General features: G+C 51.9%; 1 protein-coding gene and 2 long non-coding RNA genes across 4 annotated transcripts in view; 2 read left to right on the top strand and 1 right to left on the bottom strand.

Annotated features, from left to right (window-relative positions):
- The first annotated feature begins 105 nt into the window (after positions 1-105).
- On the top strand, positions 106-16,823 carry LOC103676642. The gene is made up of 5 exons (XR_572177.2): positions 106-1,327; positions 1,980-2,113; positions 7,822-8,002; positions 14,732-15,230; positions 16,046-16,823. It is a non-coding gene; the product is annotated as an uncharacterized LOC103676642 (long non-coding RNA).
- On the top strand, positions 2,158-3,544 carry LOC121101441. Its single transcript, XR_005833418.1, has 2 exons — positions 2,158-2,764; positions 3,022-3,544. It is a non-coding gene; the product is annotated as an uncharacterized LOC121101441 (long non-coding RNA).
- Positions 8,550-21,978, bottom strand: part of TNIP2 (TNFAIP3 interacting protein 2) — a 35,563-nt gene continuing 22,134 nt past the window's right edge. For both annotated transcript variants that reach the window (XM_040625045.1, XM_008705838.2), the window contains exons 2-6: positions 13,680-13,967; positions 11,942-12,031; positions 11,249-11,515; positions 11,014-11,133; positions 8,550-9,312 (exon numbers count right to left, since the gene is read on the bottom strand). In XM_040625045.1, coding sequence (XP_040480979.1) covers positions 9,049-9,312; positions 11,014-11,133; positions 11,249-11,515; positions 11,942-12,031; positions 13,680-13,967 — 1,029 coding nt within the window. In that variant the 3' untranslated portion in view covers positions 8,550-9,048. The remainder of the gene's footprint in view (positions 9,313-11,013; positions 11,134-11,248; positions 11,516-11,941; positions 12,032-13,679; positions 13,968-21,978) is intronic.

Below are 21,978 nucleotides of genomic sequence, written 5' to 3'. Positions count from 1 at the left end.
GCTGGGGACGGGGGTGGTGTGGGGCGGGGCAGGGGCAGGGCGTGGGGCAAGTGGGTGGCAGTGCCCCCCAAGGGGAACCTGGGCCATCAGCCCTGGAGCATCTCCTGGGTCATCCCTGGCAGCAGCTTAGGGGTCGTGCCGGCCCCCACCGTCCTCCACACAGCGGTGTATCCCAGGCCTTCGTGCGCCAGGCAGGGCCAGGCCGCGGGACAGAGCCCAGCCCGACACTCCGCAGCAGGGTGGAGGCAGAGAAGGGGTCACCGCATTCTAACCTCTGGGGCCAGGGGAGGCTGAGCCAGGTGGGCCGGAAGGTCAGCAGCAGGCCGGGACGACACAGCCTTGTGGGCAGTGCCTGTCCGGGTGGGGGCGGGGGGTCGTGATCTCTAAGGAGACTAGGAAGAGTCACGGGCGTTAAATTGGGTAAACAAGGAGTGACACGGGCAGTGTTTAGGATGAAGTGCGAATGCTGCCTGGGTTCGCCTCCTCTGCGGTCTCTCCCGGCGGTTTGCGGGAGTCTCTGGCGGAGCCGCCTCCTGGTGGCCGTCCTGCTCCCACCCAGTGCCTCTCAGGAAACCTGCTTGTGTGCAGCCGTAGGGGTGTGGCGTGTCCCTGGGTGAAGGGGGAGCGATGAGGGCCCCGCTTCCGTGTGGAGACGGGGAGAGAGGAAGCAGCGTCTGGAAATACTCTGCCGGTTCCGTCCACAGCACTTATGGACAGACGGGATGCAGGTAAGACGGAGGAGGCACGAGGGACTCCGAGGCTTTGGTCTGAGCCCCAGGCGGGATGGGGCTGCCCACCCTGGAACAGGGGTCAAGTCTGAGGTGCCCATCAGCCCCCCCAGGTGAGATGTCTGGCGTTGGGGATTGCTATTCGTGGACAGAAGGCCACCCAGGAGCCAGTGCGGACAAGCCAGGGGTCCAGGCCCCAGAACCAGTGTCCAGGGTGGGAGGAGGAGGGCAGCGTGGAGGACGCAGGCGGAGAGAGACTGGTTAGGGCAGGACCACTGTGGTTGAGGTGAGGTCCACAGACTGGCCCGGGGCTCTGACACTGAGGTGACCTTGACCACAACCCAGCAAGAGCTGGTTTGCAGGAAAACAAGGGTGGGAACGGCAGGTTCTGGGAGTAGGAGATGGGGCAAGAGGCTGGCTGCCTTGTTTTGCATTTTGTCTAACTAGGCGGGAAGAACAGGGCTACCCCTTTGCTCGTGGGATGACCCCGCAAAGCGAGGAACAGGCTGGGCAGTGACCACAGCAGGAGCCATGTCCTCGAAAGGCCCCGATGTGTCTCCAGGACTCCCAAGCCCAGGTCTGGGCCTCCACCCATCCCGGTGAGGGCAAAGGGGAGCCGGGGCTGACTGGGCCAGTGCAGCAAATGCTGGGAAGGATGGGGGTGGGGGGTAGTCTGCTCTCTGGGAAAGCTGCCCGCCCAGGCCCCTGGGACCCTGTCCCTGCCCCATCCTTTTCTCCCCATGGACAGTCTTGAGGCTGTGTTGGGGGCTAGTCCCACCTCTGGGCCTCTGCTTCTGTCTGCCCTGGGGGGCCACGGTGGCTGCCAGGGAACCTCAGGGTCCCCCCTGTGATATGAGCAGGACCTTGTCAGGGCCATGAGTGGTGAGGGGGATCCCTGGGTGCCCACTCCTGAGGTGGCCCCACCTGCCACCTTCCCTACCCTTGCTCCCCTCATATACAGGCCAGCCACCTGTGCCTCGTTCCAGGTCTGTGCACTAACGCCCCTGCTGTTCCTTTGGTTCCTTTCCCAGGAGGAAGGGGCGTCACTTTACCATTCCCAGTTCTCAGGAATAAAAAATGGAGGATGGCTTTGGGAGCTGGGGGGCCTAGGACAGAGCCCAGGAGTGGCGGAGGTGGAGGGTCGGGGCTGGCAGGGCTTCCCTAGTTCAGCCCCTCCCATGCCCGCGGAGGCAGGCCCAGGCCAGGAGACTTGTTACTGTGTGTCCTTATGCCCAGACACTGCATTTACAGATGGGGAAACCAAGGCCCGAGGTGCGTCTGCGGGACATCCAGTTCCAGTCCTGTCTTCACAGGGTGTAGACCTGGGAGTCGACCCCTGGGGGAGCCTCACACAGACCACGTTGGACTATCACCTCCTTTACACGGTAACAGTAATCATGAGATGAAATAAAATAACAATGGCTAGAAAAAGTAAAAATGTCCTTTTATTGAACTTTGTCTGCATACTCATGCCGTTAAACCAAAATATTATCAAAAGGAGTATTATGGTACCAGAAAGGATGAACATTTCTTAATTTCATTAATATTAAAGGAGAAGAAAAAACTTAACCTCCGGTCACACTGTTTCTCGTTTTAAACACCAGTAAAAGCTCTCCTTCGCCCACAGAATGACAGAATTGAAGTAACTCGAGTCCTGGTTCTTCATCTTCACAGTGACAGGCAATCATTGTCTGTCCTGGATCCACTATTAAAATGTAAGCAGAAGCACCGAAGGGTGGGAGGCGAGGTGCACGAAAAAATTTCAAGCGGTTCCGAACTGTTAAGAACTTAGGCTTGAAACGAACCGTGTGCCACCAGGAGCCCGCTGCGCCTCCAGATGGTTTTCCGTGGAGAAGACAATGTGGATTAAGAGGAAGAGTCATAGATATGTGCCCGTGGCCCCCGTGAAGGATGAACTGCCACGGAAACTCCCCTGCCACACACAACTGTAAAACCAAGGAAGGCGTTTAAACAGTGTTTTTGGATGTTAAAAGCAGCACATGGCAGTGTTTTCTGAGCGAAGGGGAGGAAACAAGGTGAGCCTCTGGGTGCCCCAGCTTCCAGCTTGGGGGCAGTTTCCAGGCCCAGCACGGGGTGGGGGGTGGGGGTGGGGTCTGCAGAGCCCGGCAGGACTGCTGAGTAGAGCAAGCAGAGGTTGGCATTCGGGGAGGCCAAAGTGGCTGGAGTTTGTGGGGCAGGGTTCCAGACAGGCGGGGCTGCATATAAGGAGCTCTGGGGGTCTGCAGGGCCCCCCACAAACTACTGATGTGGCGGGTGTGGCGTAAACTTCCAGAAAGCAGAACAGCCGGAACAGCATTTCCACTAGCCACGGTGGAGAACCTTGCAACGCGCAGCGCAGACACCGGCGTAGAGTCCTTGCAACGCGCAGCGCAGACACCGGCGTAGAGTCCTTGCAACACGCAGCGCAGACACCGGCGTAGAGTCCTCAGGCGGCTGTGACCTTAGCAGTGGGGTTCACTTCGCCCTAGAGTGAAATCTAAAGCTAAAAAGCAAACCTCAGAAGGATCAAACTGATCCTGAGTATCTTAACTGCCTGGAACGAAGTCCGACACTCTCTGAAGGAGGAGTACAAAAGTAATCCCACGCCCAACGAGATTCACCGTGCTGGAACCCAGGCAGAAATTACCAGGCCATGCCAAGAGGAAGGAAAACGTAAACCATCATCAAGGGAAATACTAAACAAACCATAGGAACAGACCCGAAAATGACAGTTGGTGAATCTGCAGACAAGGACATTGAAGTGGCCATGGTAAGTCTTACAAATACACTCAAGATGTAAAAGAAATCGTGAACAAGATGAAGAAATGAAAGATCCAAAAAAAGACCTAACTGAAGTTCTAAAGAAAAAATACAGTATCTGAAATGAAAAGATACGCTGGATAGAATTAACAGCAGATGCAAAACCTCTGAGAAAACACCCATGAACGTGATGGCACAGGCGCAGAAACTACCAGAAAGAAGCACTGAGAAGAGAGAATGGAAAACGGTAACCTAGGGGACAGTATCGAGCATACCAACATACATTAACTGGAGTCCTGCAAAAACGGGGAACAAAAAAATACTCATTTAAAACGAGCTTGTCGCGGGTTTGCTGGGACTCCGGATGAGGCTGCGTGGCGCCTGTAGACCAGTGTGGGACGCAGTGACATCATCACACTCCGGAGCTCCCAGTCTGCAAACGCGACTTCTGTTTATTTACATGTTCTTGAATCTCAGCAGTATTTTGAGCTTTTTTTATAGAGATTTTGCACACTTCTGATGAATATTTTCTAAGCATTTTAGGTTTTTGACATTATCATAAATGGGGTTATGCTTTAGTTTCCTGGGGTTCCCCTAACAAAGTGCCATAAGCTGGGTGGCTTCGAACAGCAGAAGTTTATTCTCTCACAGTCCTGGACGATATAACCCACAGTCCCTGGGAGGGTGTTTACCCAGAACACGGGTATCTGCAGGACTGGTTCCTTCTAGAGGGTGTGAAGAACCATCTGTTCCACGCCTCCCTCTTAGCTTCTCCTGGCAATCCCGGGCTTGTAGAGGTGTCCCTCCAGTTTCTCTTCGTGTCTTCACATGGCCTCCTCCCGGTATCTTTTTTTTTTTTTTTTTTTTTAAGATTTTACTTTTAAGTAATCACACCCACCGTGGGGCTCGAACTCACCACCTCAAGATCAAGGGCTGCCTGCCCCACCAAATGAGCCAGCCGGCACCCCACGTCTCTTCTTACAAGGACGCTAGTCCTTGGTTTTAGGGCCCACCCTCCTCTAGCACATCATCTCATGTGACATCTGCAAAGATCCTATTTCCAAGTAAGGTCACATTCACAGGTTCTGGGGGTTAGGACTTAACGTCTTTTTAGTCACCTTATCTTTTAGGGAGACAGGTTTTTAAATTTGCTTCTCCAGTTGTTGCAAATATACAGTAGTTGTGGTAGGTTTTTCATATATTGAACTTTGTATCTTGAGATTGTCAAAAGGACTTCCAAATTCTAAACTTTAAGATCACCTAGGATCAGGGCGCCTGGGCTGTCGTTAAGCGTCTGCCTTCAGCTCAGGTCATGGTCCCCGGTGCTGGGATGAAGCCCCCGCATCGGTCTCCCTGCTCAGGGGCGCCTGCTTCTCCCTCTCCAGCTCTCCCGTGCTTGTGTTCCCTCTCTCGCTATCTCTGTCAGATAAATAAAATCTTTAAAAAAGTTTAAAAAAAAAATCACCTAGGATTTTCTGTATCTAATCATGTCATCTGCAAATAAGGACAATTTCTTCTAATTTTTCTGTTCTTTATTCCTTTTATTAACTTACTGCACTCGGCAGAGCGTCCTGCGCACCGTGGAACTGCAGCGGCAAGAGCGAGCGCCCTCGCCTCCCTGTAAACCTGAGCAGGTGCAGGCACGTCACCAGGCAGAATGTTGACCACGGGGTTTCCGACATACATCTCTATGGGATTGAGGAAATGCCTTCTAGTCCTAGTTTGCTGACTGTTTTTATCATGAGTGGGCATTAAATGTTACCATATGCCTTTTCTGCTTCTCTTGAGATGATCATGTTTTTTCTGTTATTCTAGTGAATTACATTCTTTTTTTTTTTTTTTTAAGATTTTATTTATTTGACAGCACAAGCAGGGGAAGTGGCAGGCAGAGTCTGGAGAGGGAGAAGCAGGCTCCCCACAGAGCAGGGAGCCCGACGCAGGGCTCAGTCCCAGGACCCTGGGATCATGACCTGAGACAAAGGCAGACGCTTAACCAAACGAGCCACCCAGGCGCCCTAGTGGTTTCTGTTTTTTTAATTTAATAATCAATCTTGTATCTCTAATTAAAATTCTACTTGGCTATGACTTACTATCGTTTTTGTATCTAATTCAGTTTAATATTTTGTTTAGGATGTTTGCATGAGAGATATTTGTCTTGTTTTTCTCAGGTTTTGGTGTCATAAAAATTTGAGTTGGGGAACATTCCTTCTATTTGCTGAGTGTAAGATTGGTATATCTTCCTCAGATGTTTGGAAGAATTCACCAGCGACATCATCTGGGCCTCTAATTTTCTTTGTGAAAATATTTTTAATTACAGATTCAGTTAACTTAATGTATACAGAGCCACTCGGGTTTTCTGTTTCTTCTTGTATCCATTTTGGTAAGTTGTGTTTTTCAAGGATTTTAGCCATTTCATGTGTTAGACTGATCCGCACAAAGTGTTCGTAGTAGCCCTCTTGGACATCCGTAGTGATGTCCCCCTTTTCGTTCCCGCCTTATCAGCAGTTTGTCTCTCTTTTCCTCATGAGTTTTGTTACTGGTTTTGTCGGTACTGTTGCCATTTCAAAGAACTCTTGGCTTTGATTTCTCGGTCTTCTACCTCATTGTTTTCTGCTCTTACGTTCTCTCCTTTCCTTTCTTTGGGTTTAATTTGCAGTTACTCTGGCTCTTGAGATGGGCACTCAGATCACTGAATTTTAACCTCATTTTCACTCAGGTCAAAGTATTTTCTCATTTCCATTGTGTTTTTTCCTTTGCCCACAGATCACTTAGAAGCGTGTTGAGAATTTGGTATTTGTTACTGAGTTGTGGTTTAATCTCACCTTGGTCAGAGAACATAAACTCAGTGGTTCATATTCTTTGGAATATGTCGTGACTTGATTTGTGGCCCACAGATCTGTCTCTGTTGATAAGTGTTCCACGTAGAGCTGAAAAGAATTCTAGTTGGCTTTTGTTGGGTCTAATGTTCCCCATATGCAAAAGAGGCCAAGTTGGTTAAGTATTTTGGTTAAATCTTCTGTATCCCTGCTTTTTTCCTGCTTCTATGAGGTGTGTTAAAATCTTCAGCTATGATTATGCATTTATCCAGGTCTCCTTTCATTTACATAGTTTGAAGCCATGTTATTCATGGCTTCAAAGTGAACACACTGTCTTGGTTAGTGTTGGCATGCTGTCTTTTTCTGTCCTTTTCATTCTCTGTTCTTATATTTAAAGTATGTCTCTGCGGACGAGCATATAGGTGAGACTTGGTTCTTTTCACGTGACAGTCATGATCCTTCAGGCAGTATTTGACCCACTTACCTTTAATTACTGACAGAATTGGGTGTAAGTCCACCATCCTGCCACCTATTTTGTCTCATCTCTTCCTTGAATTCCTTTAGTTCTCCTAACTTGTCTTGCTTTGAATTAATAACATTTCTCTGTTCTGTTCATGTTTAAATATTTTTATTACTATTTTAGTGGTTACTCTGTAGAGCTTATGCCTCCCTGCTGCATCAGAGTCCACCTTAAATCAATGCAAAAACTTCTGTGTAAATGCGTTAAATGCCCCCTCCCCCACCTAGAAAGCTCTTGTGGTCACGTTTGCATGTTTTAAGCCCCCCAAACAGGACCCACGCCATGTTCTTCATTCCCTTCTATACTTGTTTTTACCCAGAGTCACTTCCCTTCAGCTGGAATAATCTCTGTGGTACAGATTCCTTGTAGTAGAGTCTGTTGGGTATCAATTTCATTATCTTGTATTTGTCTGAAAATACCTTCATGCTGCCTTTTTCCCACGTCTAGTATTTTCTTTTTTTCTTAAGATTTTATTTTTAAGCTCAAACTCCCAACCCTGAGATCAGGAGTTGTGTGCTCTACCAACTGAGCCAGCCAGGCGCCCGCCTAGAATTCCCTTTTGCATAATGCATTTGTGGTTACTACAGTGTAAGGTCGAGATTCTGCCCGTTTCTAAAGAAAGGTGGTTCCCCTTCTAGGAGGCGGGTGGTTTGTTGGTTGATGACCTGGGACTCGTATACCTTTTTAGAGCAACAGCTATTTCCATTTTGTCCCAAGACGTCAGCTTTATTCCTGAGGCCTGACCCTTCTAGGGTTTCAAAGGAAAACCCGAAGTGTCTACCAAGGCCTTCTAACCTTGAGGGACCCAGATTCAAAGCTGTCACCCTATAACATTCAGCCACCGGGATGCCTGCTTAGCTGTTTTCCATCTGCTGTTCTCACCCCAGAATCCTTGAGGTCTTGCTCGCACGCACAATTTGGGGGTGGGCCCAGGATTTGAAGGTTCCCCCTTTTGTGAATCCCTTCTCTCTGGGATGTCCCCATCCTCTCTTTCCAGCGCACAAGTGTCCACAAAGTCTTCCAACTCCGACTGAGGCTTTTCTGCTGTAGCCTACCCAAGCCAAGCCACACAGGCCGGGTCCCTTCCAGCCGGGCTGCAGCAGAGAGGGATGCGTGGGGAGTCCCAGAGGAGGTGACACCTGAACACTGACTTGAGGAGGACTTAACCACGTGGAAGGGTGAGTTCCAGGAAGAACAACAGACTGTGCAATTAAGAACACAGGTTCAAATCCCAGCTTTGACACTCAGCCACTGTGTGACCTTGGGCAAGTGATTTAACCCCTCTGCCTCATTCTCCTTGCCTGTGTTGAGGATGATCCTAGTACTTACAGCCTGGAACTGCTAGAAGGGTTAAATGAGTGAACCCTGGCAAACACTTAGCACGGCATCTCAGTCTCCCCTCTCGCCTTCTCATTCCTGTCCCCTGCTCCACTGACAGGCCCTACACAGCCATACCTTGCTCTCTGTGGCTCTGATGTGCTCCCAGCGGGCACCTGCTTCCTCTCCTTGTTTCCAGCCCTTGACTTCAGGCCCTGGGCTGGGGCTGAAACAGCCCAAAGGCAAAGCTGGGCTGGCGCCAGGTCACGTGGCCAATCCATCTCAGTCCTTTGGCAGGTGGCAGACATGGGAGTGTTTCTCCTCACCAGCTGGTCTTAAGTCCCGCCCGGAGTGGAAATACTGCCGGTCCCTGCACCCAGCCCCCAGGATGCATTCTCAGAGCGGTCACCAGAGTAAGGACATTTATTATGAAAGTAAGTGACTGTGAAATGTCTCTGGACTTCCAGATACGTGGCAAAGGCTACTGCAGTACATTACAGTGCAGACACACAGCTCTGCGGTGGCGGGGACCGGCCCCCAGGTGTGAGGTGCTGCACAATGCTCCTGTTCTGCAAACCTCCTGGTCCTTATTCAACAGAACAAGGCAGGCCTTTCACCCTGGGGCCCACACGTTTGGCCCGCCCGCTCTCGCCAGCAGCTGTAGCGTGCCCGGGTACAGGTGGGGCAGGCCGGTCACGCTGGCCTGGATCCCTGCACCCGGCTGCTCCCAGCCTCAATCTGGCAGCTGGGGGGGCCACACTACCTCCCAGGAGCAGATGCCCCACGGGAGGTTCCCTCTGACCCAGTCTGTTCCATTGCCCGAGGAGGACCAAGGTGAAGGATCAGAAACACCCTCAGCCTGTTCTGGGCCCCAGATTTTGAGGGCTGTCCGTGTCCTGCGCGGGGCTCACTGGCAGCACTCAGCCACATGCCTGAAGAGCTCCTCGCCTTGCTCGTCACCGAAGCACCGCAGGCAGTGAGGGCACTGAAGGTCCCCCTGCCCTCTCCGGGTCGCTCCAGGGCACCTGCCCTCAGCGGGGGAGTCCAGCCCCTGAGATCTAGTCCCAGCCCTCCGGCCACTGGGTGCCACGAGCTCCAAAGCATCAGTCTCTAAGTACTTGGAGGTTCTGTTTCCCGTGTGAATCCGGCAGGAGCCTGGCTCTCGGTGGTCCTGGAAAAAAGGCAAGTGTCTGTTTATGTGGGCTGCCCTGGAGGCCACGAAATCACATGCTGGGTTCTAGCACTTGAGATACTTCTTTTATCCCTGAGTGGGACTCGCACCCCTCACCCTGCTTCCTGGAGTAGCCCAGAGCCCAAATGTGGCGGTGCTCCTTACAGAACCAAAGCAGTCACACACACCCCTGCGTGTGCTCAGGAAGGGACAGGGTCGAGCAGGGTGCACCCCCCACCCCTGGGACGGTAGGCCTGAGCGGCCCCTCTGCCCTGGAGAGCGGCCCCAGACACCTCAGTGGAGAGGGGGAGGCACGGCTCAGCGCGGGGAGCTGGGCGAAGCGCATCTCGGCCCCGCTCTGCACCTTGTCTGCGGAGCACTTGGGGCCCCCAAAGGCAGCAGGGGTCCCCCAGACAGCGGTCGTGAGGCGCTGTGGCCTGCAGCGCTCATCACTACTGTTCAGGAACTTCATTCCAACCGGCCCTGCTGCTTCTACGTCACATGTGAATTGGGATTTTCCGCAGCGGGGCTACAGCTCACTGCCCAACCTTCAGCACTTCCGCCCCGGGGCCATCCAGGCGCTGAGCAACAGTGAGTGCTCCCCGCTGCTCCCCACTGCTCGAGGGGCCGCAGGCTGCGGCTGAGAAGGATACAGAGGCCCAGTCCCGACCAGAACTGGAGACCGCACACACCCAGATGTGCCGGAGGACACTCCGTCCCTGCCTGGCGCACGCAGGAGGACCCTCAACCAAAGCCTACAGTCCCAGGGCCTGAGGAGAAGCGGGAACTCCTGATGGACGCCAAGAAGCCTGCTGGGGCATCTCCCCATTGGCCTGCAGACTCGGGGAGGGGGGTGACACATACCTCAGCCACGGTCCCCACCCACTTCACCCACAAGTTGGAACAGCTGCCTCTGCCCGGGCCCACTGCTATGGACTTAGTCCAAGAGTGCAAAAGAGGGTGTCCCCGATGACTCCCTGCACAAGCCACCGACGAACCCCAGCGGCCACACCACAGGGCAGTGTAGGCAACTCCCCCACCCACAAGCCAACCAGAAGGGTTCTTCTGAGGTCTGCTCAGCGTCCCTGCTCTGCCTGGTACGTCAATCCCCAGCGATGCCACTACTGCCCTGTGTCCAGATGGAAATTCTTTGAGGGGCTCAGGGTTCACTCCGGGGCCAGAGGTATGTTGGGTACTCACTGAGGGCTAAAGAAACTAAGCTTTCTTGGGGTGTCCACAGGGCACCAAGCAGGTCCAGGGCAGAGAGGGGAAGAGGCAGGTGGGTGCCATGGGTCCCGCCTTGAGAGACTTTGTCAATTTTGATGCCTACCAGGCCTCCCTAGGAGGGCCCACTGGCCCGCAAGGCCCATCTCCCCGCACACGGGCCATGAGTTGGGGGATGTTTCACTGGACACCTGGGGCCTTGGTGTCCAGGTCTGCAGAACGGGGTAACCGAGGTCCCCGCCTCACAACGAGGAGGGGATGTGTATGAGGGCAGGCCTGGTAGGGAGCCCGGAGTCCAGGACGTGCCCCGTGGACAGCCACCTCTGCCGTCACACCACCGTGACGGAGGGCTCTGACCCAAGCGAGGCAATAGGGGCTTCAGGGTGACAAGCATCTCGGACCGACACTCAAAATTCATGAAAAGAAAAACGAGAGAAATGCTGAGCCTAAACAAGGAGAAAAGCCCTTGGATCCTACCTGCGTCCGGGACGCCTGTTGCCGCAAGGAGGCCACCTCTTCCTCGAGTTCTTGAATCCTACTCTGGGCCCGTTCTCGGTCTGCCCTTTCTGAGGTGAAGTCATCCTTATAAGCGAGAATCTGAAAGGAGGCGAGATGCACGACTGTCACAGTGCTGAGCCCTTTCTGCTCGGGAAGGAGAGAGTCCCTGCAGGGAGACACCCCGCCACGGCCGCCCGGAGCCCCGTGCAGACACCTGCTGCTCCAGCATCTGCACCCGCTCCAGCGCTGTGTCTCGGGCCCCCCTCACGGCCACCAGCTCCCGCCTCACGTCCGCACAGGCACGGATCTTCTCCTCCAGCTGCCTGTTGAGCCTGGAAATCTCCTTCCTCATCAGCTCGGGGCAGGAGGGCCTCTCAGGCTCAGAGGGGGCCTGCAGCCCCTGCAGCTGCGCGTGGAGCCCTCTCACATACTCATCCCTGCTGGCATCGTAGCGCTGCCACTTGGCGTTGAGGTCTTCCACCTGAGGGGACGGAGCCGCAAAGCTCAGGGTGACAGCGGCCGAGACCAGGAAGCTCTCTTATTAGCCACAATTAGCTACTGAGTTCTCCCCCGTAACTGGACGTTCAGAGGGGACACTGAGACCACCAGACGCACCCGAGGCGCAGTGATGACATCCACGAGCAACCCATCTCCCGCCGAAGCGGACTCGGTGCCATTCTCCTGCCTTGAAAGCTATACGTGACAGAAACTCCCACCCCTCCTTTCTCAACCTACAAGTTAACCTGGGGGGACAGAGCAGGACAGGGCACGTTCTCTGCACTCTTGGGAAAGGTCAGGTCTCTGGGGACTTTGTGTCCGCCCAAGTGGCCTGAGGGGGACACAAGCCCTGAGCAGCAAGAGGGTAGGACCCCCCCCTGCAGTTGAATGAAATGAGACAGGTACTCACATGAGTCACCTTCTGTCGTAACAGTCGGTTTTCTTCCCGTAACTTCTCAATAACCGCCTGGACAGAGGCGGCCCCGCCTGTACGCTCTGGCTGCAGAAGGAAGGGACAGAGGGAAGACCCTGTGTCGCTGAACATGATACATGCAGCAAGAAGGGAGGAAGCTAGACCTGCAGACTGAGGCCACCGATGGTCGCCACATCTGGCAGCGTGGCCCCTGGCCAGGCGTGCACTCAGGAAGAAGCAAAGCAGAGACTCAAAAGGTGGGATGGGGGAAGGGTTTGCTCTAGCCCCACCCAGGCCCGCCACCAAGAAGGGGGCCACGTCACCGCTGTGGAGTTGCACACGGTCGTGCCTAGTCTCCCACGGCCTCAGATGCTCCATGGAGTCGGGAGGGTAGGCAGCTTAGCCCCGTGGCGCCGCAGAGAACGCTCTCGCCCTGAGCCACCTGGCGCAGGCCTGGCCGGGCACCCAGCTCACCTCCTCCAAGCCCACGATACCATCATGTCTGCAGAGTCAGGGTCAACCTCGGTGGTTCTGTACGTGGCAATCTGACTCACACCATGTTCATACCTAGAAGCCACATCCCAAACCAACTCTGACAATGGTGGGCAGACCTAAGCAAAAAGCCTCATGAGAAGTCCATCTGAATCCGAGAAATTCAGTGCATTTAACAGAACAGGGGGCTGTATGTTAGTGAATCGTTTCTGAGAATTCCCCTTGAATGATAAAGGAAGTGCGTGTCCTCACCGAGCAGGCACCGGGAAGCCCCGGGTGACTCAGCTGAGTCCCAGGCTGAGAAGTGATGCTGACTTAGGGGCTGCACGGACTCCACAGCAGCCCCAGGCCAACCATCCTGTATAGCGACTTCCAAGTCCCCACAAGGAAAGGACACAGTGACTCAAAGTCGGATGACTGCACCTGCTTCCTCCCAGATGGCACTTGTCTTTTGGCTGCTGAAATACATGGGTGTGCTTTCTGAGGGTCCCTTTTGTGGAACCCCCCAACAGGAATGGGTGGTTCTCAGATCGAGGTTCTCCCACACAGGCTCTCAGTGAAGATGCTGCTAAGGAGCCAGACGACCTGTCCCCCCCAGAACTTCGCAGAGCGCGTTTCCAATGTGAACGTGGTGGCAGCTCCAGAGAGCCTCTGGGAAAGCTCCGCGCGCCCCCAGCCAGCTGTGCAGGTGGCCCCGGGCAGGGCCAGCGCTGCTCCACTCAGATGCATGGAGCCCCAAGAAGGCCAGCACCCACTGCCCTCATGGCGCGCTGGGGCCTGGCCCCTGCGCGCGGGGCACGTAGGGGGCAGTTTGCCCGTCCACCCGACGCTCGAGTGCTCACACTCGCTCAGAGTGGCCTGGACACCAAGGCCCCAGGTGTCCAGTGACATCCCCCAACTCATGGCCCGTGTGCGGGGAGCTGGGCCCGCCCCGGCTGTGCCCTCTGGTCCTCAGCTGAGTGAGGCTGAGGAGGCCAAAGTGCACAGGGCCGTCCGGGGAGGGAGGGGCTGGTGAAACGGGCTCCCCTGCTTTCCTATCACGTTTTGCATGTTCCGTCATTCTAGAAGAAACCCCCGGACAGGTGGGCTTTGCCACAATAGCTGGGTCTCACACTGCGACCAGAAGTGGGCTCTGGGCGCCCCGACCCCCCAGACAGCTGCAGGATCGTGCCGACCCCGCCGCAGTGCCTCCCGCCCCAGCGAGGCCTTCACCGTCCCCTGCGCACGCAGGCGCGGGGCTTACCTCAGGACTCTTCTCCCCCACGTCCCCCTGAGCGCGCTGTCGTTCATCCAGACACTTGGCCAGATGCTGGCACATGTGGGCGGTGGCGGCCAGAGTCCTCCGCAGCTGGTGGGTCTCATCGGCCAAGGAGCGGCACAGGATGTCGCTGGCAGCCCGGGCGCGCTCCTTCTCCGCCACGCTCCTCCGCAGCAGCGCCACCTCCTTCTCGCGCGCGCGCTCCGGCTGGCTCATCAGCTGCTGCGTCTCCTTCTCTCTTTCTTCTAGTTGCTCGGACAGTCTCTCAATTTCCTAAGTGGAAGATTTAAAAACATAGTTTATTTTATGAAAAGAAGCAAGGTCAGAAGCAGACATCCATAAAGCGAGCGGAGAAGCGGCACTGGCCCGCCGGCGCCAGACGACAGACGTGCTTGCTCAGAGGTCCGCTGCCGAACTGTAATTTACTGGAGTTTTCGGCGTCTCATGTTCCGTCTGAAAGTTCATCTGAAACTCTGCTTTCACAAACAAGTTCGCAATTTCAGACAGTACATCAGCACATTACTAAGTGTAGCAACTCCAAAGGCTTCTTTCTGGGGAGGCTAGAAACTGCCGTGGCGAGCCCCCGGAAGTCCGTGTGTGTCCTGACCCCCAGGACTTGGAACAGGACTTTACTTAGAAACAGGATCCTTGCAGATGTAATTAGTTAAGAAGCAGCCATTCTGTACTGAACGGGCCCTGATCCAGTGACTCCGAGCTTAGAAGGAGGGAATGTGGACACAGACACAGGCTGAGGGAGGACAGGGGCTGAGGGCTGAGAGATGCGTCACGGGCCGCAGAAGCCAGCAGAAGCTGCAAGAGGTGGAGGGAGACCGTCCCCCAGAGTCTCCAAGGGAGCGTGGCCCCGCCGACACCTTCAGCCCAGGCTCCGGCCTCTAGAAGTGCAACATTGCTGCTGTTCTAAGCACCCGCTGTAGGAAATAAATACACCCAACCCTGATCACTTCTTAAAAAAAAGTCCTTAAAAATTACAATCTGCTTTATGTCTGGCCTTAATTTTGTGCTTTTCTGTTTCAAAGAACCCTGCAGCGCCCACAGACGGCAGTGCGAGGGAGTGCGGCCTGCAGGTGGAAAACCAGCAAGGCTGTGCTTCCCCAGGAGGGCGTGCGCGGAAGGCAGGAGCTGGCCCGCGCCCCCCACCCATGGGTGTGAGGAGGGACAGACACCAGGACCCGCAGCAGCAGGAGATGCCGGGCCACGTTACTAAAGGACCCCTGTTTTGCTTTAAGCAAAAACAAAAAAAGTGCGTGGCTGTAACAAATTCAAACATACAGGAGGAAATTCCATGAAAATAAATCCCTTTTTCCACCAACCCCTCCACCCCACGCCACTTTCCAGAGGCGTTTCCTCTTCACCATTTGGGCACACATCTTTCCAGAACGTGTATAAGCATCTAGAGCAGCAGTCTTCACGCACAGATGGGGCCTCCGACAGCGTGCTCTTCACCTTGCTCGTACCTCGTTCCTTCTGACCACAGCCTGGAACCCCACAGTAGATTCCAGATTTGCGGAGCAAATGGTATGCATACCCCCACGGGAGATGTGCCCAGAAGTCACACAGCTGGACCATTTCAAGACGGGGCGGGGGGGGGTTGCCTGGGTGGCTCAGTCGGTTAAGCGTCTGCCTTCGGCTCAGGTCATGATCCCAGGGTTCTGGGATGGAGCCCCACATAGGTCTCCCTTCTCAGGGGGGAGCCTGCTTCTCTCTCTGACAAATAAGTAATAAAATATTTAAAAAAGAAAGAGAAAGCGAGAGAGAGAGAGAGAGAGAGAGAAAGAAAGAAAGAATGAATGAATGAATTGGTGGAACTCGGGGGTCCACCCTGGCTCCTGGGCCCACACCTGAACCCATGAGGCAAAGGGTCCTGCACCCAAACACCCCATGCACCTGCAGTGACCTCCATCACTCTAACCAGGTGACCCAGAGAACATTCTGAAGTCTCGCCCTCTTGAGTTTTTAAGAGCCTTCTCTTTCTCACTTCCCTCAAGAAGTTAACAGCAAGACCAGAAAGAAGAAAAGCCCTCATTAGGATGGTCAGTCTGGCTCTCTTAGCAAAGGCCTAGAGGAAGAGGCTGTTCTAGACCCATGTCCCAAGATAGGCCTGAAAAGAGAGGCCAGTGGGACATGTCCAACATCAAGTTCAGAAGTGACAGGATGGGGACAGCATGACAGTTTAAGAGGGAAACCACATTTGGCAAGGAGCCGGAAACAGGGACTGTTGCCCAATATGTCTGGCACTCACATTCCCTCATCCCTTCGCAGAATGTCCAAGATTCAGGGACCCCTCTGCTGCACAGCCTGCTGAGGCCATTCCTTTCACTTTTCTACTTTAGGGCCACTTTGTGACCTCACCCCTGAGTAGAGTCCAGGCCTTCCTGGACTGAAGGAAGAGGAGGCCCCTCCCTGAAAGCTGGCCAGCTGGCATCGGTAGCTTCTCCCAGCGGACGGCCCTTCAGCGCCAGGCGGGACCCACAGGACTTGGAAGGACAGGGCCTGGAGGCCGTGTCCACACAACTGCAGGTCCACACAGCCACAGACTGCCAGCTGGTGCCAGGTCCCTTGGCCTGGATGTGGCCATGACCAGACACAGCACAATGGGGCATTTATGCAGCTGAGAACCAACCGTATGGCCTCCTTAACATACAATTCTGTGAACAGGAAAAATAAGGCCAAATCCCAGGCTAACCTCAGGTTCCCACTGCTGACCATTCCTGTGGCCCCGAGAGCCTGGAAACACAAAACTAGGTCTCCTTACTAGACTTGAATTAGTTTTCTTTAAAAACTGACCTCTTTTTAAAGGTCTTACAAGCTGAGCAGGGGCCTTGTCCGTGTTCTCACTGTCTGGACAGGACTGCAGGAGCCTCGCCCTTCAGCGCGTCCACACCCTGGAGTGGCCTTGGTTTCTCTCTGCCTATGTCACAGCTTTGGTCTTGCCTTGTTGCCACTGGTGGAAGGGGCTGCCTGAGGGCAGTAACCTTTCTTTGCCATGCTTGCCGATCTTAGACTTTGTGACCCTCAGCAGTGGCTCAAAAACGTGTACGGAGTGAACAGACGGTGCATAAAGAGGGCTCCCCTGAGTGCGGTTTCCATTAAAATTTTAAAGTTACTCAAATTAGCACAATGGAGAAATGTCTCTATGCTTGTCGATATCTCATACCAAAATTTGTTCAGGGTAAATACATCTCTGTGTGTGAAACAGGTATCAACACATACACAAATGTATGTAATATGAATACAGACGGGAGTCCCATACACAATACCCATAAAGGCTGGTCTCCAGGGGACTCATAAACTTAGCAAATAACCACAGTGACAGCAGGAACAGCTCCTCCCTGCTACACCCTCACTCCGCACCAGCCATGCAGTTTCCACACATCCTATGAGACAGCTTCTACCATCTCCCATTCTACAGGTGGGCAGATCAAGGCTCATGGGGTCGGGAGCCACTGGAGTGAGTGGGTAAAGAGGCCCCCACAGCATCTCCTATAGCTTCTGCATGTCCTCTTGGGGCTGAAAGAGTTTTGGGCAAGACCTGAGTTCTAGGCACCCTTCCTCACTGGTCATTTGGAGACATTAGAAACAACCATCTCTACAACTTGGGGGGCGCTCACGGAGCTTCCTGAGGGCACGTTCTGTCTCCACACTCTAGCCCTGGGCACCAGGCCCAGCCCCGTGTGGATGCCCAGTAACTGGGAGTAAGCCAGGGCAGTAAAGGGTCAGGACCTGGGCTCTGTTCTCAGGCTGCTCACAATACAGACACGGAAAACCCACAGACATGTGGCCAACTACAGGGGTGAGGTTAGTTCTGAGGGACTCACCAGCCTTACTTTTGTCTTAAAAACCAGCTTTCAAACATCACTTTAGAAAGAACCTAGCTCACACGGAGGCTTGCTGGGGAACAACAGCCCCCTGCTCTCCTTCGCAGGTGGAAATACAGAAGTATGAAGAATTCTGTAGTCTCGTGGATCAACCTTAAAAATAAGAGGCCTCCTGGTCCTCGTCCCTGAGTTAGTGTGCTCCCCAGGCTGCCCTACCGAAGTCCACAACAGAGGTTTACTCTCTCACAATTCTGGAAGCCAGAAGTCCAAACTCCAGGCATCAGTAGGGCCATGCTTCTACCAGGGCAAAAAGGAAGAATCCTTCCGTATCTCCTCCAGCTCCTGGTGGCTGCCAGTAGTCCTGGGCTTGGAGATCCACCCTAATCCAGCATGCCATCATTTTAATTCATTACATCCTGCAAAGACCCGATTTCCCAAAAAGGTCCCATTCACGGGTTCCAGATGGAAATGAATTGGGGGTGAGGGGGACACTGTCCAACCCAGTACAGTCCCCTTCTCTCTCCTTCCTGAGCATCACAGCCCAGCCCAGGGCTGTCCCTGGGACCGGTCCCTAATGCGACTGTAAGAGAATGAGAACAAACAGGAATTGTAAGGCCAGTTAACTGAGCCTTTACCACAGTGCCAAACACTTCAGATGGACCCTGGGAAGCAGCAACATGCTCCTTCCCTTCCAGAAGAGTGTAGTGGGAGAGCAAGGTGAAAGACAAGGACAGAACCTAACACAGCTTGGAGGATTCTGGGAAGCTGGTGGCGTAGGAAGCACCAGGAATTCATCTCCCCACCTGAAAAACAGCTGCACTGGCAGAATCCATCTAATGTCACTATTTTGGAAACCTGGAGTCTATTGAAGGATTCCAACTTCCAGGGGAGGACTTGGCCAGTCAACTGAGGTTAATTTCAACCAATTTCAGCTCTTAGCCCATCCCCCACACCCAGCCACCTGCATGTGTTTCTGCAGCAACTAGCACACATGTCGCAGGGCCAGGGTGGGCCCTGTCCTCCAAACACTGGAAGTCTGAGCTCTCATCAGTGATTGCTCCTCCTATCACAAAGGTGCAAAGGCAGAGAAAAGGCAGCCACTTTGCTCCCCCATGGTTGCAAGGACCCTCTCTTCCAGCTGAAGTGACTTGGACATTTAAAGGAAGGGAGCCCTTTTCCCCCTTTCATTTTTGTCTTTTCCTCCCTCTGGGAACCAGGCACTGAAGACAAGGGCATTCAGGCCTGTTTACTTAATACATACATTACATACATACATACATACATAAAAATACACACAAAATAAAGACAAAGACATTCAGAAGCAACTACATATAAAAAGAAAATTAGGAAGTGCCCACATTTGACCACGGAAAGGTGCAGGCTCAGAAGAAACCTGAGCAAATCCTGCGTCACCCCTCAGGCTGATCCTTGGTGCAGAGACAGCCTACAAAAATCAAAAAACAAAACCTTAAGGAAGGGGAGAATCTGATTTCCAGACATAAAACATTATTAGATCCAGGGGCGCCTGGGTGGCGCAGTCGTAAAGCGTCTGCCTTCAGCTCAGGGCGTGATCCTGGCGTTCTGGGATCAAGCCCCACATCAGGCTCCTCTGCTGGGAGCCTGCTTCTTCCTCTCCCACTCCCCCTGCTTGTGTTCCCTCTCTCGCTGGCTGTCTCCCTCTGTCAAATAAATAAAATCTTAAAAAAAAAAAAAAAAAAACATTATTAGATCCAAATGTCCAGTTCTTAACAAAAAAAATCACAAGGCACACAAAGACACAGGAAAATATGGCCTATTCAAAGGAAAAAAATCAACAGAATTATCCCTTTAAAAGACCTGATGGCAGATGTTCTAGACAAAGACTTTAAAACAACCATCTTAAAAAATGCTAGGGGGCGCCTGGGTGGCTTAGTCATTAAGTGTCTGCCTTCGGCTCAGGGCATGATCCTGGCGTTCTAGGATCGAGCCCCACATCAGGCTCCTCTGCTGGGAGCCTGCTTCTTCCTCTCCCACTCTCCCTGCTTGTGTTCCCACTCTCGCTGGCTGTCTCTCTCTCTCTGTCGAATGAATAAATAAAATCTTAAAAAAAAAATGCTCAGAAAATGAAAATATGTGGGAAAAGTCCACGAAGCGTTATATGAACAAAATGGAAATATTAATAGACTTCAAAAACCTAAAAAGAAACCAAAATGAAATTCTGAGGCTGAAAAGTACAATAACTGAAATGAAAAATTCACTAGAGAGATTCAAAAGAAAATGTGAACTGGCAGAAGTATCAGCAAAGTTGAAGATAGAACAAGGAAAATTATCAAGGCTGAGGAACAGGAAGAAAAAAGACTGAAGTGAACTGAGCCCTTAGGGCCTGTGGGACACCATCAAGCAGACCAGCATACACACGGTGGGTGTCTCAAAAGGAGTGAGAGAAAGGGGTAGAAAGAATATTTGAAGAAAACACTTCCTAAATTTGATGAAAGACATGAATATAAACATCCAGGTAGCTCAATAAACTCAAAGATGAACTCAAAAAGACCAACACCAAAACACATTATAATCAGACTTCTGAGAGCCAAAGATAAAGAACCTGGAAGGCAGCAAGAGAGAAACTACTCATCACATACAAGGGATCCTCAGTGAGATAATCATTAGATTACTCACCCGTCACTTCAAAGGCTACAAAGCAGTGAGCCCATATACTCAAATGCTAAAACGAAACACTGTAAACCAAGAATCCTATATCCAGCAAACTGCACTTCAGGAGTGAAGAAGAAACTACAACATTCCCAGATCAACAAAAGCTGAGGATGTTTGTTACCACAAGACCCACCTGGGAAGAAATACTCAAGGGTGGGGCACCTGGGTGGCTCAGTTGTTAAGCGTCTGCCTTCGGCTCAGGTCATGATCCCGGCGTCCTGGGATCGAGCCCCACGTCGGGCTCCCTGCTCAGTGGGAAGCCTCCTTCTCCCTCTCCCACTCCCCCTGCTTGTGTTCCCTCTCTCGCTGCCTGTCAAATAAAATCTTAAAAAAAAAAAAAAAAAGAAATACTCAAGGGAGTCCTTTAGGGTGAAATTAAAGGACACTAGACAGTAACTCAAACCTGTATGAAGAAATAAAAATGTAAACACATGGGCAACCACAAAAACTAGTATTATTGGAACAAGAGTTTATAATTCCATTTTTCTTTTCTACATGATTTAAGAGACTAAGATACTTTTTTAAAGTTACCAGTTTAAAAGTATTGTAACTTTAGTTTACAACCTCACGTTTCCCCGTGTAATTTAAGAGACTAATGTATTTAAAATATTAGTTTATGGGTCTCCTGGCTGGCTCAGTATGTTGAGGATCTGACTTTTGGTCTTGGCTCAGGTCTTGATCTTGGGGTTGTGAGTTCAAGCTCTGCACCGGGCTCCACACTGGGTGTGGGGCCTACTTAAATAATTAAAAGATTAGTTTATGTCTGGGGGCACATGACGTATAAAGGTGCAATTTTGTGACATTGGCACCTGAAAGGGATGGGGACAGAATTGTAAAGGAGCAGAGTTTTTTATGTTATTGAAGTTAACTTGATATACGTTCAACTTAAAGTAGTATAACTTTAGGATGTTAAACATAATTCCCATTGTAACCACACACACACACACACACACACACACACACACACACACACACAAGCTGTAGAATAGTGCTCACTTCAGCAGCACATATACTTAAAAAAAAACTGTAGATATACTCAAAGGAAAAGAGAAAGTTTAAATATTTCACTACAAATATGTGAATAAACACAAAGACAGTAAAGCAGAAGAGGAGGAGCAAAAAGGCTATAAGACATCTACCTAGGCCTAGGCCTGGGTGACTCAGTTGGTTAAGCGGCTGTCTTCAGCTCAGGTCACGATCCTGGAGTCCAGGGACTGAGTCCCGAGTCGGGCTCCCTGCTCAACGGGGAGTCTGCTTCTCCCTCTGACCCTCCCCCCTCTCATGCTCTCTCTCTCTCATTCTCTCTCTCTCAAATAAAAATCTTAAAAAAAAAAGACATCTAAAAAAAGTTCATCCTTATCAGTAATTATACTAAATATTAATGGATTAAACCCTCCAATTAAAACAGAGATTGGCAGAATGGATAAAACAAAAGATCCAACTATAGGTTGTCTACAAGAGACTCACATGAGATACAAAGACACAAACAGATTGAAAGTAAAAAGGATGGAAAAACATTCTAAGTAGTGACCAAAAGAGAGTAGGGGTGCCTACACTAATATCAGACAAAATACTTCAATGCAAAAAAGGTTACAAAAGAGAAAAGAATATTATATATTAAAAAAAGGTTTGATACAGCAAGAAGACAGAACAATTATAGGCATTTGTGCACCTATTAACAGTCTAGCCAAATATACAAAACAAAAACTGACAGAATTGAATACAGAAATAGACAGTTCTACAATAATGGTTAGAGA

This window comes from Ursus maritimus, unplaced genomic scaffold, assembly GCF_017311325.1.
Source record: "Ursus maritimus isolate PB19 unplaced genomic scaffold, ASM1731132v1 scaffold_8, whole genome shotgun sequence".
NCBI classification, from domain to species: Eukaryota; Metazoa; Chordata; class Mammalia; order Carnivora; family Ursidae; genus Ursus; species Ursus maritimus.
The sequence above is the reverse complement of the archived record's forward strand: the minus strand, read 5'-3'. Positions and strand labels throughout refer to the sequence as shown.